At 40.0% G+C, this 24,565-nt stretch overlaps 1 protein-coding gene across 3 annotated transcripts in view; it reads right to left on the bottom strand.

The window, feature by feature from the left end:
* Nucleotides 1-8,902, bottom strand: part of LOC121518638 (protein furry homolog) — a 74,009-nt gene extending 65,107 nt beyond the window's left edge. For 2 of the 3 annotated variants that reach the window (XM_041801101.1, XM_041801108.1), the window contains exon 1: nucleotides 617-861. In XM_041801101.1, coding sequence (XP_041657035.1) covers nucleotides 617-686 — 70 coding nt within the window. In that variant the 5' untranslated portion in view covers nucleotides 687-861. Of the gene's footprint in view, nucleotides 1-616; nucleotides 862-8,606 lie in introns of those variants that run through there. The other variant, XM_041801093.1, reaches the window with a different exon arrangement.
* Between the last annotated feature and the right edge of the window lie 15,663 nt (nucleotides 8,903-24,565).

Genomic DNA, 24,565 nt, shown 5'->3' with positions numbered 1-24,565 from the left:
TTGTTTTTCTTCCAAAGAGAATCCATGTTTATAATCCACATCTCATACCAAGCATGAAACAGAATTATGCAAATATTAGATGCAGAAAGGCCTCCTCTCCTTTCCCCCTGGGCCTCATGGAGGCAGTGAGGCCGAGAGCTCTGGACGAAACATGCAACCGAGCTGAACCTCCTCTAATCCTATTACTGTGTCCTTGCACTTAATAAGAGCTATTTAGCGTCTGTCAGGGACTCTCAGACTAAAGTAAAATCAGGATTTACTTTAAAGTGAAGCAGCAGAAATGAGATGCTGAATCACCAAAGCAGAACTTAAAACATGCAGGTGTCTGAGTAATAGTAAGCACAGTGTTGTGTGATGAGCAACTTCTTCTGAGCCTGCAACATACTCACAGCTACATCTCTGCTGTTGCTAAGATACAACTGAAAACCTTGAGAAGTGTGGCGGTCTGTTCCTAAAAGTATGATGCTACCAAGTTTGCAGCATCTGTCATACAGAGCTATAATAGCAGCAAGCAACAAGACAATAAAACCATAAAGTCAGGCTCCCAGAGGATGTGCAGCATCAGCCGGTCAGGTGAGCGTAAAACCACAGCAAAAAAAGACAAACTGCTACTCACTGCCGCTCCATGACTTCAGCAGAGATTTGATGCTGATCTCAAAGAAGCCTGAGTCCTGCTGGCTGGTCATGGCTGCAGCTTCCTGTTGAGTGTCCCCCCTTTACTTCTGGTTTCCCTCCACAATGCGCAGCAGCGGCAGCAGCTGAGCGAGTAGCAGCAGGTAGCACACGCCTGCTGTCAGCTCAGTGTGACGTGCTCACAATGCTGTGCTGACGAGACACTGAGAAAACACACCAACCCTGCTTTACCCCTCCTCTTGTGTCCCGTCGCTGGCTATCAGCCCTCTCTCTCTCACTGCTATCATCTCTTTCTCTCTCTCTCTCTAAAGCTGTGGCAGGCAGTGGGCGGTAAAGCAAGCTCCCTTTAAATAACTGCGCGGAGGCTGAGAGTGCAGGAAGCAATCCTCTTAGCGGAGCACAGTTAATAATAACTACTGTTTGTCTGCGTGCAGGCATGGCCTGATAATGATGACATCGCCCGGCTTGTGCATCTTTCAGTGTGATCGGGAGCATCTGACGTCCCACTGTGAGGGCCAGAGGAGACGGAGAACCCGGTAAAAATGACACATTACAGTGACCATCTGTGAGAGCAGCAGGGGGGAGATGACACTAAAGTGATCAGCAGGCAGACGGGATTAACTGCACACAGGGGATCTGCATGAGCAGGGGCTGACTGATGGCTTTTAACCCTTTTACTTCTCAATCACGTCATCTTTAAACAGTTACATCACATGTGCATTACTTGATGAATCATTTGATCTACATGAGACCACATGATACAAAAAATGCTCAGTAATAAGACGAGTCAAAGGCTGTGTTTGAACTTGGTCATTTTTGGCTAAAAGAAAAAAATCACTCAGAACTGAATTATTGGATTTAAAAGACTTAAAGCAATACCATGTATATATATATATATATATATATATATATATATATATATATATATATTCATAGATATATTTTACAAAATATACAAAAATTAAGGTTTTCAAAGGAACTGAATTTTAAACTTTGATAAAATCACTAGTTAAAATCAAATGTCTGATCTGTTTGAATACCACAGCAAAAAAAAAAGGTTCTTGTCACCCAATGTGGTAATGCCCTGTTCATAACCAGCAAAAATTTAAAGCAAACTTCACAACTGTTGGCAGCAGATGTGTTGCCCAACAAATGAGCACAAATGTGCTGTGCGTGTGTTATATTTTTTAAAGCTATGGGACTTTTTTGATACTATCATTCATTGTGTAATGGACGGTGTGTCCTTGAAAAAGTTTCAGGGTCCAGATGGCCCAGTGGTTTAAGGCGTGCTCCATGTAAACAGGCTGCTTGGGTTCAAGTCCAGCCTGTGGCTCCTTTCCCGCATGTCTCTACCCCAATCATTCATCCCCATTTCTGACTCTATTCACCATCCTCCTCTCCACTAAGAACCTGATTTGATACAATAAAGTGGCTGACAATGGAAAGTCTGTTTGTCTACTGAAGTGGGGCTTCTTAATACTTAAAAAAAAAGCATTCACTGATTCTTTTTAAGAGCCTGCAGACACCCTGATGCCTTATGTACAGAAGTTGCCTACCTGAAGTAGGCAGCCTCGGTTAAAATTCAGTCTGTGGCTCCAAGGTTGGACATGATGGAAAATCTGTATTAAGGGCTATTTACAAAACATCCAGTCTCACTTTAATTACCATTATGAGACAAATCTGCCGTATAACTTGCACATGCTTATAATGACTGCCTTATGAGTTTGTGTATATGTTTTCAGCTGCAGCAACTGTGGTTGTGTGTGGAGATTATGTAGAAGTAATGACAGAATTCCTGTTGATAATGTTGGCCGTAACTGTCAAATAAAGAACCTATCCAAAACAGGTGCACAATTTAGACGCATTCCTACACGAATGCAATGTGAAGGAACCACATTATGGACTTCCTGTAGTCAAACTGTAGCATGCATGCTTGTTCTGATGCGACCAGTTTAGGGGATATATGGAAGAATTTGACTGATATGTGCTAGCAATAGTCTTAGCTTTTTTAAAAAATTGAACTTGTGGGGCGGAGCACGCCATTGTTTTGCAAAGCATAGAAAAATATTTATAGCCTGTTTTTTTCTGTTTTAAATTACATAAAGCATTACTTCACATCAGAGCTTCCACTAGACTTGAGCTACATTGACTCACAGTCCTTGAGAATTTTGGCCATTTAGAACAGCTACCAGCCTGCTTTAGATAGTCATATGAGACCAATAACCTGCATTTAAAAGCAGTAAAACAGAAAAACAGAAACACTGTGATGCAGCTTCATGTCTGGGGACTGAGGACACATTTTGATTTCCAAACCTAGCCCTAGACCAAGACAGTAGAAACCGAGGTGACAGTAAACCCAAGTAACTATTACCCTATTATTACAGCCTTCTTGACACATTTTACAGATGACCGGACCCTGAAAATGTATTTGTCTTCATGTAAGTTTTTTAAACAAACATAATGGAAATTGTGAGATTTTCCTGCAGCCAGTTGCACAACATACACCTACATTAACAACACTTAGCTTCACATTAGCACTGTTAGCTCTAAGTTAGCACATTAGCTTCAACCATAACTTAGCAGTTTACAACAGCCAAATACCATCATAAACTGAAAAAAAACCCAACAAACTGTCCAAACAAATAACTGACCAGGGCTCCGTTAACAAGACACTACATTAAAACTCTGCTTTACAAATTAAATTTAAGTCTTATCAATAATTGTCCCACTTTAGTCCTCATAAACTGATGATCTCAACTGTAACCTCTGCTTAAACATGAAATAACCACTGAGGTTTCTTTAGAGTAATCCCCGAAAAGGACAGAACAGTACACTGTTGATAGTTCAGTACAGTCCTCCTCTCATCCACGGCTCTTTCCAAACTGCTGCTGATCAACCAGGACGCCTCGAGTATGAACACCCAGCTGCAAAAAGTGAGATGGCACTCTTGCACCACGCCTCTCTGCATGACATGATTTTGTGTTGAAGACATTTTCACTTCATCAGATAATTGGTCATAGGCAGATTTACCCACTTGTCAAAATCCCCTACAGCTCTGCTTGGCCCAGGTCCGTCCTTGTCCTGGCCACTGCACTGGTATTTATACTACTCAGTTATCTGCAGTTCCCTTTGTTTCTGCTTTTTTATTACCTGCAGTGTTGACTAACTCAAAAACCTTCCATACCGCTGATTACCCAGTATAGTTTTCAGGAGGTCTAAATTTACATGGAGTCAGGCAACCACAGCACCGAACCAGAAGTGGGTCGACTTCGAGTCTCTATCAAAGGATTCTTGCAATATAACTCCTAGGTAACAAGACATATAACTCATTATTCACTCTTTACTTCTTTACTTACTTGGTAATTGGCATATTTTTCATGTGGACACTTTGGCCGTTAATATTTTTATCTGCGCAACTTCCGACCGTGTATCTGGTTAAAACTAAAATCTTTAACACTATTCAAATTTGTGTTTTGAGCCTGTAAATCTCAGAATTAGAAAAGCTCAGGAGAGATGATCATTAAGTCTGCAGACTGAACCGTTTTGTTTGATGGGTGCAATTACATGATTTTGAGTGCTTCTCCACTAAATTCAAAATAAAATAAACCCCCTGCTGCTTTTCCTGGATATGTAACAGTACAATCCAATATTAACAACATTTTTCAGGGTAAAAAGCAGATTTATGTCATCAACCATATGGTCCATAAAACACATCCTCCAATCCCCCTTCCTCTGCTGCCTCTCAGTATAATCCTATCACAACTCTGTCTGTCCATCAAGCGACAGCCACTTGCCCTTCATTATGTAACATTCTGTGATGGAGAAGCCTTCGCTAGCTGCTCTGTGTGCAGGGTAAACACACAATCAGGGGCTCAGGTGTCCTCACTAAACCCGGGACAGTGAGTCCAGCCTGCAGGCTGAACAGCCCTCGGTCTAGTTTGAGCTCTGTAATGTAGCGTACAGTATGTTAGTGTGTAAACCCGCCCTCCTTCTCACAGCAGGGACTTTGTTTTTATTTTGGCAACGCTGAATAAACCGCCTCAAACAAAAGTGCTCCTGTGACTAGTGCCATCCTTTACGAGGGTTGTGTTTCCAAATTGTTACGCTTTGTGACACGCTAGTTCATTTAGTCACGCCATAACAGCTCAGCACTCACAGGAGCAGAGTCATAGAGCTGTTTTCTTTGTTGAATATCTGGGGAACACAGCTGCTGATAGTGTACACTGTGAAACCTGGCAAGATGGTATATGCAGGAATAACTGAGGGTAAACTATTTAGCGTTTCATCTGAGATCCAAGTTTTTTCCCATCACTTTGACACTGTTCTGGAAAGAGGGAACATTTGGGTAAGAGTGACGCAATAATCAGTGCTGAACAAAGTCGCCGGGTGGAAAAAACTCAAACTAAGATGAACAGAATATAGGCACATTAAAACAGACATGTTTGTAAAAAGGGATGCAGCGATGGTTCACATCCACATTAGTGATATCTGCCTTCAACATGTCTGCAGATTATGTGGCATGAACACATATTAGAAGCAGATTTTTTATCTTATTTCTTATATCAATTTAATGTTGGCATCAGGCACACCTGACTGATTTTAGAGGAGAGTTTCTTTGGGACAAACTTGGATATTATAATGTGGTTGAACATGAGGGAAAATGTCAGCGATTTGGGACTATTACACCCAAACAAGTAAAGAAAAGAACATCAGCAAGGGCTAAAATGTTAGGCATCAGTGTCAGCCCTGAGTTTCACAATCAGCACATCTCTAGTAAAAGTTTTGTGAAATTTCACAAACATCTGCTTTTTCCATGTTTATGACTGCTACTGTTTCCTGCCCATAAGCAATGATCGGACCACTCAGCAATTATTGACTATAATCGGCTGATAGACAATGTATTACTCTGGGATGTGATCGTCTTCCAGGTAAGACTTTCTTTTCCATCTGGCCTTTATGTCTACAATGTAAATGCTGTCATTTCTTTATCCATGACATCCTGGAGTACCCTTCTTCTTATGAGTCTAATTTCAACAGCAGACCGCAGCACTTCAGCGGTAAAAGCCCATAAACAAAAACAAAATGAAATATAATTTACTTATGTCTAAGGCAAAATAAATCATACCATAATAACAACATCAACCCTGAGCAGCTAACAGACATGGACCAAACGTTGCAACACCACCGTCCACCATCCCTTCAGATCAGAGTAGCCAAACAAAACCAAAGAAGCATTTGGAGGGAAAAGGAAGGACTTAGTGGAGGTTTCAGAGGATATATCACTGAATATTGTGTGAGTTGTTAGAAAATATAAACATATGAATGATGTAAGCTCACCTGGGCACAAAGAGAGCTACAAGAGCACAGCTGAGCAGAGGACGGACCGTTCTTTCTTCGGTCTATGGGACGGACGAAGAAGTTTCAAAGTAGCTCTGTGAGAGATAGCGACCTCCAGTGGATTTGTTTTTCATTGTCCCCTCAAACATAACAGTCCCCTGTCAGCATGAGGGCAACGATGTTTGCAAAGTTAAAAAAGCACACATCTATTTTCATATTTGCATTGAGCATAAATGAACCTTAGAGGGGACATATTTTACCCTTTTAAGACATATTGTTCTCAGAGGTCCTCAAAACATGCCTGTGAAGTTTGTTGCTGAAAAAACACTCCAGTATTGGACTTTTGCATATCTAAAACCCCCTCTGTTTCTGTGTCTGCCGCTTTAAATGGTAATTAGCGGTCTGACTCTGCCCCTGACCACACCTCTCAGGAAATTGATGTGGCTCTCCTGATGTTACAATGTTATAGACACTTTCATCCAAAGTTTAGGACCTGACTTGGATTTGAACCTTTCAATCTCCTAGACTTAAGTCAGCAGCATAATCCACTGAGCTATCTAGCATCTCAGCTGGCAGCTGAGAGGAAGATCAGGAGAGGAGCGTGTAACTTCTTCCAAGCAGGGAGGGCCAACCAAACTTGGGGGTGGGTGCTTACTCCCCATGTGACATCATGAGGGTAAAATCTGAGAACATCTTGTTTCAGCACACATCTTCTGAAAGGTGGAGAAAGAGAGGGTGGAAGGGAACGGATTTTTCTGGTATTTTCGGGGATTGTGGACAGACAGCCATCTATCTGGCTAACTGTGCACATCCCTAAATGGGACAGGTCCTAATGTAGATGAATGGTTACCTTAATTTTCATCTCTTATTCACAAAGAAACTTGTGTTTTTACACTTGTTTTTGAGCAGCAGTCTTGCTGATTATTTGCAAGGCTTTCTGGGAGCTCTCCATTACACTAAGTCTGGAATGATGATTTCTAATTTGAAGACCCTGAGTGCTTCAACCTACCCCTTTTTCCAATAGGAGTCGTTACACCCTACCCCAAAATGGGAACCAGCAAACACAGGGGTAGTGCTGAGTGTATCGGGACTGTCTTCACCACTCTAAACTTTGTGTTTAATCTACAGGGAAATTATTTGAAAGAAGCAGTCCGTTTCTTTTTATCTTTGCCCTTCTAACAAACATCTTCCACCTCAGAACTTACCAAAAAGACACACTAAGAAAACACAATCAGCATTTTAACTACACTGATGTTATCATTTGGAGTTTTGGCTTTAGCTGTACTCTGATAATGTGCCCATTCATAACTAATTATAAGCAGTAGCTTCAAGTATTCTCATCACAGCAAAAGTTTAGCAGTGAAAGCAGGGATCAACCCAAAAAGGATTCTTGAAACTCTGACAGGCACAGTTAACTTCCATGACTTGTGCATCAGTTATAATCTGGTCAGCCTGACATGTCCAGTGAGAGGCCCTCTGAAGGGCAAATGCTTATGTAACGTCCTTGCAGAATAAATGTAGATTTCTTTCAACAAGGCTGCCTGAGAGGAAAAGGTTAAAATAGAGTCAGCAACCGCTTTAATGGCTTCTTTTTGGATACTGAGGTAAAAAGCATGAAGAGTGGTATGAGCCAGAACAAAACTGAAACTTCTGACTTCACTCTTTGAGTCAAAACATGACTGACTGATGTTCCTCTTCAAAACACAAAAACTAGATATACAGCTCTGTCCTGTATTCAGATTTATTACACAGTTTGCCTTTTCAGATTAGATATAAAATGTCAAAACAGATCAGAAGAATCTGTTATGAAAATGCTACAACATCCAAAAAGGCCACAAGGGAATATCACGAAAATATGAAGACCTAAAGCCACCCTGAAGGAACTTGAATGTATTTAAGGCGTTGCGTAACATTTAAACACAACATCTTATCTGGATGTCTCTGAACTCGTCTGCTGCCAATATTTAGACGTAAAGCTCTGACAGTTTCCTGGCATGCTCAGTTAAATTGCTGTCAGAAAGAAACATCTTGACTACTACTTTCACAAGCAGCAGGTCTGTTTATGTGCAGTGCAACCATCAGAGCTGTAAAAGACAAACTAAACAGGAACATTTTTCTTTAATGATGCTGTAGGTGGAGGGCTCGGACACATTAAGCACTTATTAAAAGCATTATCAGGCTCTGATGAAGGTCAGGAATGTGAGGTATGTCTGTCCCGTTCAGCTCAGCCATCTTTGTGGTTATCAAGCTCAAACACTTGACTCCTTCTTACTTTCACTCTCTGCCCCTGGTGCCCCTTGTTTCTTCTCTTTTTTTGCTCACTTATCCTGCTCTTACATGACTATTTCTTGGCATGAATCTTGAAGATTTCTAGACATTTTAGAGATTAAAGTCAAGTCCAAGGCATGCTTTAGACAGTAAGCTCATAACAAGAGATAACAGCAGATGTAGCCACTCTATTATGAAAAAGCCAACAGATTCCTCTGTAACTATGACAAATGCAAAGAGGATGTGAGGCATTTCACAATCTGATGATAATAGTAGCCAGCACTGGGTTTACAGAGCAGTTTCTCACATTTCCTTCAGATTAAAAACAGAAATGTTGAGATGATTACTAAAGCATCAGCAGCACCTACTTTCAAGGATGGTGGGCCTCTTCTTGTGCCTCATCTTTTTAAACTTCCCTCTGAAGTCCCTTGGTGGGAATGGATCCAGAGGTAGGCTGGCAATGCGCCCCAGGACATCATCATCCAGTCCCTCAGAGCAGTCCGTCTCACTCTGAGACCTAACTCTCACAGCGCTCTCCTCTGCAGACATGTTGGATGGCAGGGAGCCCGCAGCTACTTCTATCATTCTTCCATAAGAGTCATCTGAAGCTGAGCCAGGGACTCCCCTTCTTAGTTTTGTTTTTCTCTCCCCTCTCCTGTCTTAAAAAACTTTCCCTCTGAGCAGATGTGCAGCCTGAGCTGTCAGCCTCTCGTGTGCTTTAACCTCTACACTTGTCAGGGCAGTTCAGCAAGTTACAGTAACATTCATGAATTGGGCAGGTATTGGATTACTTGGACAGTCCCTCCTCTTTTCAGCAGAAAGGCAAGAGGCAGAGGAGAGAGGGGCAAAGTCATAACTGCAGAGGGAGGGAGGGGGGAAGTGGGGCCACTCTGACAGCTACAACATCCCCACCTACTGTATGCCCACGAGGCATTCCTGAATAAATATCCTGTATTAGCTTCAGAGTGTGCACATCAAACTCTGGAAGCGTTAATCAGAGGCATGGTCATTTCTTAAATAAGCATAAATGTGAAGATTTAAATGCACAGTTTTAGCTGTTTGACAAGGAAGTACATCCTCCACATGCACGCCTGGAAATCCTCACAGCTTCCATCAACTCCAGCTGCTTTTGCTCCCGTATTTACTCCAGTTATTTCTCCTCATTGCGTTATATCCTGAGTAAAGACGTCACACCATCAAGTAAGAAGTAAATCCATCAGAGCATTCACTCACCCTGCAGCTTTTAGACTCTATAGAGTCTTTTTAGCCCCTGAAATGAACACAAACTGGACACACCTACCACATGAACCAGTTTTTCCTACTCTGACCTACATCAGCAATACAAACAGCCTGTGTATGTACATGAAGTAAGTGAAGGCGTTTCTGTTTTACTAAGAAACCACAGTCAGATCATGGAACAACCGGCCCATACACTCCTAAAGTGCTTTTTTACAGATTTGTATCGCACAACAGAACAATGTGACCCAACATCACACCTAAACACTAATAACCTCACAGCTGCCTGGACACACAGGCGAGAAGTACGTCAAAGAGAGTATGTTAGCACACCAGTGGGCCCCTGGCAATGCATTTATCTTCAGTGTAACAGTATTTTCACTTTTCACTCACCTGTCAGGAAAAAAGGTAGCCTAAAGAAAAGAGTGTCAGAGGAATGCTTCTGCTGCAGCACGCATGACAAAACTACCAAAAACAACATCCATCATGTTTGTACTGCTGCAAAATAATGGAGTCTGGATTACGATAAACAGTGAGCCCAGTCATGACCTACTTTAAAACATCCTTCAGGACCAGAATTATCATGTTGTCATAATAAACAGCTCAGCTCAGCACAGACGTCTTCACAACATCAAGAGAAAGACTCTGTTCAGGGTTTGAGGACATGATCCAAAGCCAGTAAACCAACAGATAACATTTAAAAATCATTAATAACAGGAATAGCTTAACTTTACATCCACCATGGCACTGACAGGTATGCAAACTTTGAGGCACTGCTGCCAATCTTCATTGTAGGTCTGGTTAAAATGAAGCCGCTCAGTTTTAAAGTGTGTCAACATACATACCGAGAGGTCTTTTATAGTTAAATGCACATTTTAAAGATTTTCCATTCATATTACATCATTTTCTTAAACTGAAAAGAAACCACTCTTGTTGGACTCTTTGAGGTTCTTGATCTTTTGCTACCAACTTATTCTTTCCTTGCATATCCTTCCTTTGTGTCCATATTAAACAACAATAAAAGACATTTCTTACACTATGATGAAGCTGAGAAGTGAAAAGATTTAAAGTAGCTGAGACAGAAGATGTTTTGTATGAATGAAAATGACATGAATGAGCAGAAGAATGTTGTAGTAATAGTGCACCCCCTAGTGGTCACTAAACATAGATTGACAAGTTCCACCATTATTCTACTTTACTGTATCCAAAGAACCAAGAAAGGGAACTTGTTATGAATTTGTGCTCCTGTAGTTTAAAGTTGCTTTAAATTTAATCTGAATTAGGGTTTTTTTTTGGCCTGAATCTGGCAAAGAAAGAAAGAAAAAAGGTGCAATCCATCAGTGCTACAGCAGGGATCACAGTCAGATCATTTCTGCAGGTATAAAAGTGTTTTCTCTATATTATACTTGTATAAATATTATAAATACAGACGTTAAATTTCTCTTCACAATGATAGCTTCTTTCTATCAGCCGACCCAGCTGGAATTCAGACAACTCTGTCTTATTCTAATTAATTTTTTTGGACATTTTTGACATTTCCCGCCTGCTGGAAAATTCATCAAAAAAACAAACAAACAAACAAAAAAAAAACAGCACCCAGTTTAAGCTAAACATAGTAAGACAACTGTTGTGGTTTTAAACTAACATTTTTCATCATAACAATAGGTGATGATGGTTATTTAGTCAGAGCAACACTTCTACAAACATAGCAAGAAAGAAATGGAACTCAGCATAAAAACTAAAGCTTTAATATTATTCTCTACCTTTACAACCTATCCAGGTCAGATGCCGAGAAGCATCCCCACAGCAAGATTTATTCAACCTTTATTTAACCAGATAAAACCCATTGAGATCGAGATCTCTTTTACAAGGGTCACCTGGCCAAGAGGTCAGCTGCCACCACCGTTCTTCACAGTGGGGATGGTGTGTTTGTGGTGATGTGCAGTGTTTACCAAACATAGTCTTCCCTAATGGCCAAAAAGCACCATCAGACAAAAGAACTTTCTTCCACTTGACTGTAGAGTCTCCCAAATGCTTTATGTGAACTCTAGTCCAGATTCAATGAGTTTTCTTCAACAGCGGCTTTCTCTTCGGCACTTCCTATAAAGCTTTGACTGGTAAAGAACCAGGCAACAGTTGTTGTATTCAGAGTCTCTCCCATCTCAGCTGCTGAAGCTTGTAACTCCTTCAGAGTAGTCATAAGTGTCTTGGTGGTCTCTCTCACTAGTCTCCTGCTTCCATGCTCACTCAGTTTGTGAGGACGCCCTGATCTAGGCAGATTTACACATGTGCCATGTTCCTTCCATTACTTGATGGTGAATTTTACTGAACTCTGAGGGATGTTCAGTGCCTCAAAACTGTTGTGTATCCATCTCCCAACTCTACTTTTCAATAACCAATTCTCTGAGTTGCTTGGAGTGTTCTTTTGTCTTTATGATGTAATGGTAGCCAGGAATACTGATTAACCAGTGACTGGACTGTCCAGACACCAATGTCTTTATACTACAATCACTTGAGACCCATTCACTACACTCAGGTGATCCCCATTTAACTAACTGTGAGACTACTAGCACCAATGAACCTCTAAAACTCTATTGAATTGGGTCGGTCACTTTAAAGACATTTAATACTGTATTTATGCAGTCACTTATTTTACATTACATAGGCTATCTTTATCTAATTGGCATTACTTTGCAGATATCTGTGTTCACTTTGACATTGAAGAGGTTATTTGTAAAATTTTAGGTCTAAAAGCCAAATTATATGGACCATGACTGATGTATAAAATCAACAAAAGGATAAAACTAAAAGAGGGTGAATACTTTGAATAGACACTATGTTAAACGAGGTAGGCTGTCATTTGTTATTTTAGTTTATAAGGATGTGTCAGTGTGTAGGCTTTTTTATTTTTGAAACAAAGTTGCTGGGTTTTATTCTCCCGGTATAAATGAAAGGAGGTTATACCCATGTTTTAAAAAAAGCTAGTGCACTTTAACTCTCACTATAGTTTGTGGATGGGTATATTTTGGGCTGCTATACTGGTATTTCTCTTTACAACTACTTCAAAGTCTAAAACAAAAGAAACAACCCAAAACTTCACTCTCTTGTTATTTTTAATCTCATGCATCAAAATGTGGATCAGAGCAGGACAGCCTGGCCTGAGAAACACTGTTGGAGTCGGCCCGGCTGTTGAAACCAACACCCTCCAGCGGAGACAGAAGGCTGTTTCCATGGTGAGACACATTTAGATTCACACAGGCTGAGTGGAGCGTGATGAATAATAGATAGATATCAGGCCCTAATGTTAGCACAAACCAGCTCAAGGTTAATTCCAGAGATGCTCACGGACTCTTGAATAGCACTTTCACAACAAGTAGACAAACTCAGAGCACACCGTGGGAACAGGCGAGAGTTACATAACACACTTTAAAAGTCATAAAGTATCAGTGTAAGAATGTGCATCTTGATTGCATTTCACTTTACTTCATTCCCTTGATGCCCGTAGAAGAAACAGCCAGAGTGAGACATTTACTTAACTCTTGCATTTGCATGATGGCAGCAAACCTTTAAAACTATTACTTTATAAGTCAGACATGTCATTGCCTCCATTTAGTCGACCTATCTCTTATTTATAACTTAACAAAACCAACAGAAAGTAAACCTCCACAGGGAATCAGCAGACAATAGGTCACCTGTTCTCCACACTCCTCTAGGTCTGGATCAACACACATAGGGACCATTCAAGGGCTGCATTCAGGTGAGCTCCTGCACCTGTTCCCTGCACTGCTCGTCTTATATCAACGTGGGGAAGGCGGGCCCTCACGCAGAACACATGAAGCCACTGTGGCCCCTGAAAACAAGAGACGAGGTGATGAGGAGAGCATGCAGATCAGGTTACAGAGAGGTGATTATGTTCTTTTCATTGTGCTTCAACTGGACTGCTATAGGGCTCACTTTTGGTGGGAAATAAACACATATTTGTACTTCTACTGATAGATTTTTATGTGTTGCTCAAAGTCAGCAAGGTATGGTTACTAACTTTAATATGTTCAAGATTGATTCTGTTTTTGCCAGGTGAAAAAGCCCAGGGGTTTGTCTGAGTTGCTCCAAAAAGCACGAATATCAAAGAGCAGAGGGAAGACACAGCCTTCATTTCATCAACTGCCTACAGTCATGGAAAGACTCTCTTGTGAAAAAGGGTTGAAAATCTTTCAAATTCTTCCTACATCCTCGTCTCAATCATCCAATGCCAGATACTCTTGGATGTGGTTCAACATGAAAGTCTTTAGTAACTTTAAATAGCACAAGTGGGCCTGTGCTTTTATTGATTATCCTTCTTTCTAGCCTAAAGTAAAAGCATCTTACCCAATAAAACTGAATAAGAAGTGCAGCTGATGGAATTACTTTTTCTAGTGGATTTTTACTCTGTATTAAAAGTACACTGGTGAAGTTAGGAGTCCAGTTTGACTGCACATCTCTGAGAGACGTTTTTGGCTCACATTAAACATGCAGCGAGTATTAGTTTCACTGGAGTGATGTCGAGTCAGTTCAAGTCAACGTTATTTATGGAGCGCTCGCTGCTGCACAAACAAGTCTGCTGTGTTTGTTTTGCAAAAATATTACCAGACATCATCACGGTGTCAGAGAAATCTGTGTGCACACTGAAGAGGGCAAATCCTCATTTACACATCTGCAAGTCAAAATCCCTTTATCCAAATACAACTGGTGCTGTGACTTTGTATGAAGATGGATCACTAGACTCAAAAAAAGACACTGACTGACTAATGCAACACAGGCAAGGTAGAGCATGGTGTGACTGATCTGTTCCTGCTATTTCAAAGTGTGAAGATGTTCTTCAAAGTCAAAAAAGCTCTGTTCTGTACGATGTGGAGGAAGAAAATGACATAAATGTTTGGAAAAATGTCACTAATATACCTAAAAACAATTGTATTGTGCATAATGTTGGAATTGGAAATATTAAGTTAATCATTGGTTTCTGCAGAAATTAAAATTTTTGCCAAGGTATCAGCTGTACATGTAAGAAGAATTCGGATATAAGTTTGTGAGGTTTAACTCTTTAAAGCCTGATACCTAAAATAATTCACCTAATACCTAAAATTCACTTTTTTGGAAATAAGATGTCTATTAAATATTCTAACAAATCCAAAAAAAGAATAATTACAATATCATTTCTTTTTTTTTATCATATATGATACATACTACAATCCACTGGAGGGCTTTAAAAATGATAATTTATCAGATTGTAATCAAAAGGTTTTCAAGTTATTGATAATGCTGATTAGGTAGAGCTCTCACAAAATCGTATCGAGTATGATAGAGTTGGCTTTAGAGGGTTAAAGCAGAATCAAAAGAACACGCTGTATGCTCCTCCTCTCTATAATGAATTATAACATATAAGTAAAATTTTAACTATGGTTATACAGCTTTATAGTTGCATAATAACACGTTATAAGCACTCCTGACTATTTATAATGCCTTATAACCATAAACATAACTATGCATGTGCATGTAGTTGTAAGTCATTATGCACACTGTCATTATTATTAGTTACAATTATTGTTATAAGGCATTATAATAGTCATGAATGCTTGTAAATATGCCTATACAGCATTATAGGTGCATCAAATAACACATTATAATAATACTTATAATATCTTATAATGCATTACAGAGAGGGGGGCATAGAAAGTGTTACCAAACTACCTTAGCTGACTTGCATTTCTATCTTCATTCTCATTGCTTAAACTTTGACGTATGTACAACAGACTGAATTTTTAGGTTTGAATTACAGCTGCGTTATAATTTTACACTTGTTTTTGTGTGATTTAAAGCACTTTAGAATTGTCTCTGAGAATTACCATAAAAACTTGCTGTGTAATCAGGAGGATTAATTCTAATTTGAAAGGTCGCATTTTTATCCTGTGCACTTCACAGTTTCAAGTCTGTACTAGAGATGTAACGATACTGAAATATCATACCACAATAATCTAAAATATCATGGTTGTCAGTATTTAGGAGATGAAATGGTTGCTGGTAGGCTTTTAATGATAACTATGATAAAATGACAATGGTCAGTATACCATTCAGCTGCTCCTTCTCTGCTCAAAAAGACCATAAAAGCAAACTTTGGAGCAGCTCCCCTTCGTTAAAAATATTGAAATCCCAGTAAAATCATCAGAACAAAAGTTAATTAGCTCACTTAACGAGCTGAGACCTTTATAAAAGAATGCATTTAAGGACAGTAGGATAATGCAATTGTAAAAGAATGTGTATAAAATGGCATTTGTTCATGTGTAACATCAAGAAAATATAAATAGAATAAATCCAGTTGTGAGGACAACAAATGTATTTGTGATTTCTCTAATATAAAATAGATATAATTGATGGACTTGTCTTTCCACCAAACAACAGAAAAGTATCAATAGTGGTATTGATAAGGACTTGTACAAGTCATGTTTTCAATCCAAAACCTGTTCTCAGTCTATTTCTCGCTAATAACTTTGTTTTTTTTCTGTCTAATCAAACATAAAAATAATGAATTATATGTGGACTGAGGCTACAGTCAGAGTATCAAAAGCCACCACAAACAAACAGGTTACTGGTGTTAAGACAATCCTGAACCACTGGTGTCATAAGTATCTCACCTGGTCTAAGGAGAACAAGAACTGGACTGTTGCTCAGTGATCCAAAGTCCTATTTTCAGACAAAAGTACATTTTGAATTTCGTTTGGAAATCAAGGTCCCAGAGTGGGGGAAGATAAGAGGCATAAAATCCAAGGTACTTGAAGTCCTGTGTTTCCAGTTTTCACAGTCAGTGATGGTTTGGGGTGCTGGTGTTGGTCCATTGTGCTTTATCAGTCCAGAGTCAACGCTATCAGCCATCTACCAGGAGATTTTAAAGCACTTCATGCTTCCATATGCTGAGAGGCTTTGAGTTACTGATTTCATTTTCCAGCAGGACTTGGCACCTGCCCACAGTGAAGCCAAAACTACCAGAAACTGGTTTGCTGACATTGGCATTAATGTGTTTGACTGGCCAGCCAACTGGTCCGACCTGAACCCCATTGAGGATCTCTGGAGAAATGTCAAGAGGAAGATGAGAGACAACAATACAGACGAGCTGAAGGCTGCTATCAAAGCTACCTGGGCTTCATAACACTCCAGCAGTGCCACAGACTGACTGCCTCCATGCCACGTCACATAGGTGCAGTAATTTGTGCAAAAGCTCAAACAAATTACTGAGTGCATAAATAGGTGTCATTTTTCAGAAGGACAACATGTTTTATTATCAGTCCTTTAATGGACTGATGTTTTGTGATATTCTAGCATTTTTAGAGGATGGATTTTTATTTTCGTGAGATGTAAGCCATATTTATCAACATCAAAACAAAAATAGTCTTGAAATATTTCACTCTGTAATCTAGAATACATGGAAGTTTTTCTTCTTTAATTAAACCATAGGGGGGAAAAATAGCTTTTGCATGACTTTACATTCCAATTTTTTGAGTTGCATCTGTACTTTAGGCCAGTGGTTCCCCTGGTCCAGCCTCAGGACCCACCAATATCTTGGATGACAAATCACGACTCAAATTTCCAATAATTTTCAACAATGCCCATTTGGTTAATAAAAATGTTTCACTTAAGATCTTGGAACAGAATTTATGACAGGAACAAGAGACGGGAAAAAACTGACATGTTTTACACCCCCCTTTTCTCATGATAACATGTACATTTTAGCCAATTTTCCAGAGTTCTTGAGAAATTATTTCATTGACATGGTAACATGGTAAAAGCAGATCTCATATTGCAAGGAAAGGGAGATAAATGAGTTTAAATATTGATAAAACATCGAAATCTACCCATTATCACGATGAAACAGAGTTGAATAAACTGTATGGTTGCATGTTCTTTTTAGACTTTTGCCACTGAAAACTGCCCCGCGACCCACTTTTGGGTCCCGACCCACCAGTGGAGAACCACTGCTTTAGGCTACTCCTAGAACAGTCACTGCCACACTTAGGCAAAAAAAAAAAAGCAAAAAAAACCCTCTGCTGACACCACTGAAAAAAGTACATTTTTAAAGTCTTCAGTACTTTGCATATCATCTTAACAGCCTTACATCTGACCTCTATTGTTGGACCTTTTCAAAAAGACTGTCCACTTTTATGAAAGCAAGACAAAGCACCTCCCAGTCATTCATCATCAGGTGCCTGTCATGCTGGCATGTATTCCAGCATGCAACAGGCCAGAGAAACCAGATCACTTGGAGAAAACAGCATCACCTGGACAACGAGAAGTGAACTACATTCAGAAACCCTGCTTGTCTAAATTTGAATCCACAACCTGAAAACTGCTCAAGCAAACCTTTTGTTGTTTTTATTAGCTCCTCATTGTGCTGAGCTAAGCTAGCCTTTGATAAATACAATAAAGCCGCCACTTTCTCAACTTAATTGTACAGTTAGAGAGCGTTTTTACCAGCAGGACGACTCAGACTTTGATCATTTAGCAGAGGGTTGGTGTGAAAAGTGCATTTTCAGTCCATTAGCTACATTAGCAGACATTAAAAAGAGGCGTTACACCACTGAAACACTACTGTCTGCATCAACAAACTCCCTGAGACATTTTCTTTCATTTGGATTTTGCTCTATCAAAGGCAGCAATTCCTCGAAGGAGAACTAATTAATGAGACATTACATTGGGCTCAAATGGAGAGGCTTGTTCAGTACAGCCGGAGACAGTAAAGCAAACACTTGTAAATATTAACTTCTCTGTAACTTTCGGTTTTTAACAGACAGGATGACACTCAAATGGACTTTGGAACTTAAAGTGATAAGATGGACAGAAGTTGTGTCTTTGGCGACGTTTTTCTCGCACTTTTTAAGACTTTTAAGTATTTTTGTTATTCGGTTTTATTCTCAACCACCAAGATTTAATGGCCGGTTAAAACTCCAAAACAAGCTATCTGAAGCTAAAATGCCTTATTTTGCTGAACAAAAACAAGTTAAAGAAAAGTAAGTTAGACTCACAGCTTCTGTTTGCTTGCTTGGAGCTAAAATACACTCACTCAGTCGAAAGATAACCTGATGGAAAGAGCACAAACTTCAGCAGCATTGTTAGAGAAGATGATAAATACCTCCAAACACAGCAGGTGCGTTTCTTTTGCTTACTCCATCTTCCACTCGTCTAACTTTGAGCCTCAGAGAGCCTTCAGGCGCCACACTTGTTCAGCTAGACTCCTCTCTCCCTCTGCCTCCATCAGCTCTGCACAGACCGCAGGCTCCGCCCCCTGCAGCCACCCGGCTCCTCAAGTCCTCTTCAATAATGAAACATATCATGCAAAGCTTGGCTTTCTATCTCTGCGGGAGGACCAGCTGGCTCAGGGCCATTTTCAGCCAATTTTAAACTCTGTGTGCTCAGTTTTTATAGTGTGACATACAAAACAGGATCACATTTAGTATGCAGAATACTGCAATTCAGGCAGCACAAACAACAAAGTGAAAAAGATTAAAGAAGGAATAGCCTAATAAACATTTAATATGTAGCCTAAGCTCTTCTGATAGTATTTTGAGGATGATAAAAAATGTATTGCAAATGTTTTCATGTGGCTTTGCCAGTATGTGGAAACAAACTGATTTGTTCTTAAAATGCTTTCCTGATATGTTTGTGTATTTCATGTTTATTTCTACATGTAGTAAGAGTGCCTATAAAAAGTGTTCACCCTCTTTGATGTTTTACCCTTTAATTGATCTTATAAATCAATCACGGTCAATATAATTAGACTTTTTGACAAAAAAAAACTCTTTAATGTCAAATGAAAACACGTTTCTATTAAGTAATGTCAATCAAATGAAAATATGGAAGGTGAAATAATGGCAGCATAAATATTCACTCCCTTTAAAATCAACAGAGCTCCAGTCAAATAGGTGCTAGTAGTCTCACAATCTTGGTTAATGGGGATCACCTGAGTGCAGTGAATGTTTCTCTACTGACTGTAGTATAAAGACACCTTTGTCTAGAAGGTCCAGTCACTGGTTAAGGAGTATTCCTGGCTACCATTACACCACGAAGACAATAGAACACTCCTAGCAACTCAGATAAAAGGTTATTGAAAATTGGTTACATTTAAAATGCTATATTTTTGTGAATGATGAGGTGTTGATGCAAGACAAATTTCTAAACAAACAGATAAAAAAGTATAATCTAATCTTGTCTCAACTCTACTCTCTTGCTTTTTGTATCTTTTAATTGTTGCACAATAAATCAGTTACTGTGACAGACCTGAGGGATTATGCTCCAACAAAGCTTTACCTCATTTATATATACAGTGCTTAACAAATTTATTAGACCACCACCCAAAGTAAGGTTTATGCCACAGCTGCCCTAAATTAACAGCATTGATATCAATTGGTAAAACCAAAATAATTTTTTATGTTTCTGCAATGGTTAATACACCAATATGTAGAAACTCTTTAACTGAAATGATACTTTTGATGCTAAAATATAATTATTATTGTTATCCATGAATTTTCAAATTTACTGATTTAAAAAAAAAATGAAAAAATAGTAAAGCACATTAATATTTCTTGATGAATATGTCAAATTATAGTTATTTACTTGCATTCCTGAACAGAAAAAATAGTTTTAGTGGTTAAATGTCATGCTTGATTAACTTCTCAGAGAAGCCCAGTGAGCCGGCTCAAATTTGGGTATAAAAAGGTGAATTCAGTTTGAAATCCTTCATTCCTGTTCAAAATGGTAAAACATGGAGAGCTCACTGAAAATGAAAGAGTCTGCATTAAAGCACTTCATGATGCTGGATGGTCTCTGAGACAGGTGGTCTAATAAATTTGTTGAGCACTGTACATATGTATGGGGCCATCAAATGATTATCTTTCAAATTGTCATACTTCTACACATATTTTTTATTGTTAATTGCTAATAATTACCTTTATGTTGTATTTTGAAATCCGACTTATTTTCTATATTGCATTTAAAGCTGTTTTTTCCCATTTTGGCTCTTACACTAACTGTGATTCAGCTCCTGAAACAGACCTGCTTCTATTTTGGAAAGAAGGAACTTTGGGTAGATCAAAGATTATGACATGAACTTCAGGTTAAGGTCAGGTATGGGAGTATATACTGGTTCTGCACTTTGCAATGTCAGCCTTGGTCCTGTACTGCTCTGGACTCCTGATGGCCTTCGCCTAGGCCTGCACCAGGTCCATGCCCCATCTCTCCAGGTATCCTCCCAGCCGACCCTCTCCTGACCACGTCTGTATAAGACACATGGCCTTGTCAATGATACCCAAAGATGAAGTTGTCACAAAGGAGTCCAGTTGGTGTCTGTGGCACTCAGTCAACATCCAGGCCTCACAAGAGCAGAGTAAGACCGGGAGGACCAAGGATGGAAAGACTCTGAAAGACATGAACCTGACCATGGAAAAATGCACATAACTTATGACCCATCCACTGAGCTGTTTTTGAGTGTTTTTAGACCGAAATGAGACATTAAGGAGCAGTGTTGTACTTATTTTGCGGCACTGTGGTTGCAGGAAAATGGTGCTGAAAGGGAAAACAAAGCAAAAGAGTAATGCGATTAACAAAAACATTCTCTAGTTATGGACTTTTATTACATTACGATGATAAATGCACACACAAAACAACACAAAATGTTTAGTGTACAGTGAGTTGAAATGCCGCTCTGTGTGAATATGTTAAAGGAGAGTCCAGCAGATGGCGTCAAAGAACATAATAAGAGAAGACCATGATGATAGGCAGCTTTCTTAATGACATGTAGGCTGAGGAAAGAATGAGTCTGTGAGGTAAAGGAGAATTACTTTATGGGAGATGTGTGAGGATGAACAAGAGTAAATATCACAGTTTTGGATATTTCTGCTGTTTTCTTATAACAGAGCTTAGAAAACTCACATCTTGACAAAACATCCACAAATACCTCCTGTTATCATAGCAGCTCTGTCAGAAATTAACATTTTCAAGTCTGTTTTGCTGTTTAAAAGATATCCTTGTTATATGTTAAGCCAAAGCCTCAGAGAGACACAGCTGCGGGTGATGGGAGCAGATTCCCTGACAAGGACGGACAGAGTTCAATGGCTGGACATCAACCTCTCAGACATCTCTGTTTTAGCACTCAGGGAGAACATGCAGCTGATTCAAGATGATAGCATGCCCAAGAGCTCTGTCCAGACCAGAACAACTGAATTGCTTTGCCAAGTGTATGAAATCCACAGGGGCCTGTCACGCTGACAGCAGGGCCCGACGGTGCTGGTGAGATATATAGAGCACCAGGTGCACTACAGAACAAAGCATTAAAAAAACATAATTTTGAGTCATTGAAATAGGCATGAAACAAACAGACATGTGCACTGAAGTAACAATAGTGCTCCCAAAAAGCAGCATGCATCAGCTAGAATAAAAATTCCCTCTCTTGCTATGCAAATGCATTTATAATTAAGCTTTGCAGCATGTTTTCCTGTGTATTTTCCACTAAAGTGAGCCAGGTGTTTCTGGCTGCAGCATACTGGCTGTGCTGATGATTCTCCTCGGCTTCCCATCAATGAAATAACACATCCGTGCCACCGCACAAAAAGAAAGATAGTTGCAGCACTCTGCACAGCAATTCTGACCTGATCCCTGTGCTCCTTTTTCTGACTTCCTCAAGGAGGAGAGAAAACCCGGGATGAAGTAGGATGAGGATGTCTGTCACGGTGCAGCACAGCTTCATGCACATGCAGGTAGATTTCAGCTCAGATGAAAGTCTGCAAACCAATTATAAGGGGAATGTGTAAACTGCACGTGAGAGCCATGACCCTGTACTAAATCACATTAGCCACATCCTCTTCAAAGAGCGCTTTCTTTTATTTCCCACCTTGGGGTTGGAGGTTCAATGCCAGCTTGACATTTTCAGGGCTATTTTGTGGCTGCTGATACTCCTGCAGCAACTCCATACTGGGAGGATTGTTACTGTTATATGAAAGGATTCAGCTCGAAACAGGCCCAGCAGCTTAAAGTCAAAGGCACGATGACCCTTGATTCATGCTTTGGCTCTTTTAATGGAGAATACAGGTCTGCCTTTGAAACCTTTGAGCTGCAGAGAGGCTGCTGCAGAGGGAGGAGGGCACTGGAGGGCCAGGTCAGGCGAGTAGATCAAAGCTCCCATGTCTTGCAGGGATGCTTTGACCGCACGGATGAGGCCAAGCTGTACGACTCAACAAACAATATCGACAAGGTCTCTTCACTGAGCTCTCTGAACAAGGACACTCTGTGACGTTTTGCTACCATAGGCCTGTAATGGATTTTCAATGTTAGATTTGATGGATTAAGGCAGGTTTGTCTGGATTTTAAGACACTGTCTACATAAAAAAACTGAAGAGAGCTTAGTCACACTCTTTCCCTTCATCAGCGAGTCACAAAAAACATCATTAACATTGTTCAGATAATTGGAGTCGACTGTAATTCTTGCAGAGGAGAAACTTGGCACAATTAACAGCGGCTTCTTGGAGGGGAAGCTTGAAAGCAGCAGGTGATGTTGTTAATGGAGAGGAGGAAAATGAAAATGAGGTGAGAGCGGATGCGTGTAAAGACTGAGCTGGAATTTTAAGGCGTCTTGCAGGAGCTGGAGATTTATGTGTGGTTTTAGCACTGACAAACAGCTGCTCCATGCGACTAATGGTTTTGGGGAAGAAGAAAAGCATCTGAGAGCTTACAGCATTTGCATTCAGGACTTTGGACGACATAAAGACGGCACCTTACACTGCTGAGGTTTTCACACCATGAGCCCAGTGCCTTTCTATCCCTGGTTATTGATCTTTCTTCAAGGCCTTTTTGCCAATTTGACAGCTCCAAATATCAGTGACAAATAGCAGCTTACACCCAGAATCCATGTATGATCAGTCTCTAACTTGGGCAGACTTTCCAGGGCAGAACAGGGATGAAAAAGAGAGAGGAGATTCAAAGACTAAAAGAAGAAGGCATATGCGTGCTTCTTGTATTTTGCTTTTAACGTGTTTATTTCTGTGTTTATGGTCTTATTTTGCAGGAATGGAATCCCCTTCACAGCAGTCTGACTTTTTAATCTGACTGCTTAAACAGGTGTATTTTCCCATTAATATCTTGCCTGCTGTGCTGTTAAAGCACTGTCATTATAGGCACTAATGCCTCTGCTGCAAATGAATGCTTAATGTGCATATCCAGACTATCTGCACATGAGCAGATGCATAAAGTAATAAAACCGTAATGCATGCTGTACCTGAAATCCAGTAATGCTCGCCCCCCATGCTAATCCATTCTCCTTCACACTGGTGGTCAGAGGCACACTCTCCTTCAGTGAAGGGCTGGGAATTTGCATAAAGAGGTCAAGGTGGGATAAAGGTAGCTGAAATTAGAAGAAAATGTATTATATTATTCAAATAAACTGCCCACAATTGAGTTAAGTGCAAACCAGGGGGTGGCAGCTTCAGATTTGATTTCCTTTTATGCACAGCTAGCCTCTTAGCACACCATGCACGACACGCTGCGGCTCGGTGCTCCGCACAGCTAAAAGGACTTTAATGGCTTTTTCTTTCCACTTCAGGTTTAGCAACAAAACTCCCCGCTCAGGACATCAGTGTCTCGTTTGAGTGCATTTTGCATGGTCAGCGCTTTAAACACAACAACATGGCCTTGAGGTGACTAATGAGGAACCTTTTCTGCAGGTTTACGCTCTGATTTTTAGCTTTCAACAGGTGGTGACTACTGGACCAGTGGTTGTTCTGCTACAGTAGCTCCTTTTCACAGGGACTTTAGTCAAGGCTTTGAGTTAAAGTCTTTGAAAACTAAGCTTAAAACAGTGACAAATCATGTGTGATGTCAGAGTCAAGAGTCTCATTAAGCGTCGATCAGAGTCTGAGTTGAAATAACTCTGGAGGACCCTCTATAAGTTGAAGGCTTTGGGAAAGAAGCTTAAATCAGAGACAAATCATATGTGATGTCAAAGTCAAGAGTCTCTTTAAGCATCTATCAAACTCTGAGTGATAATATTTCTGTTCAGATATTTTTCTAAGGTATATGAAGT

Source organism: Cheilinus undulatus, linkage group 2, assembly GCF_018320785.1.
Source record: "Cheilinus undulatus linkage group 2, ASM1832078v1, whole genome shotgun sequence".
In the NCBI taxonomy this organism is placed as follows: Eukaryota; Metazoa; Chordata; class Actinopteri; order Labriformes; family Labridae; genus Cheilinus; species Cheilinus undulatus.
The sequence above is the reverse complement of the archived record's forward strand: the minus strand, read 5'-3'. Positions and strand labels throughout refer to the sequence as shown.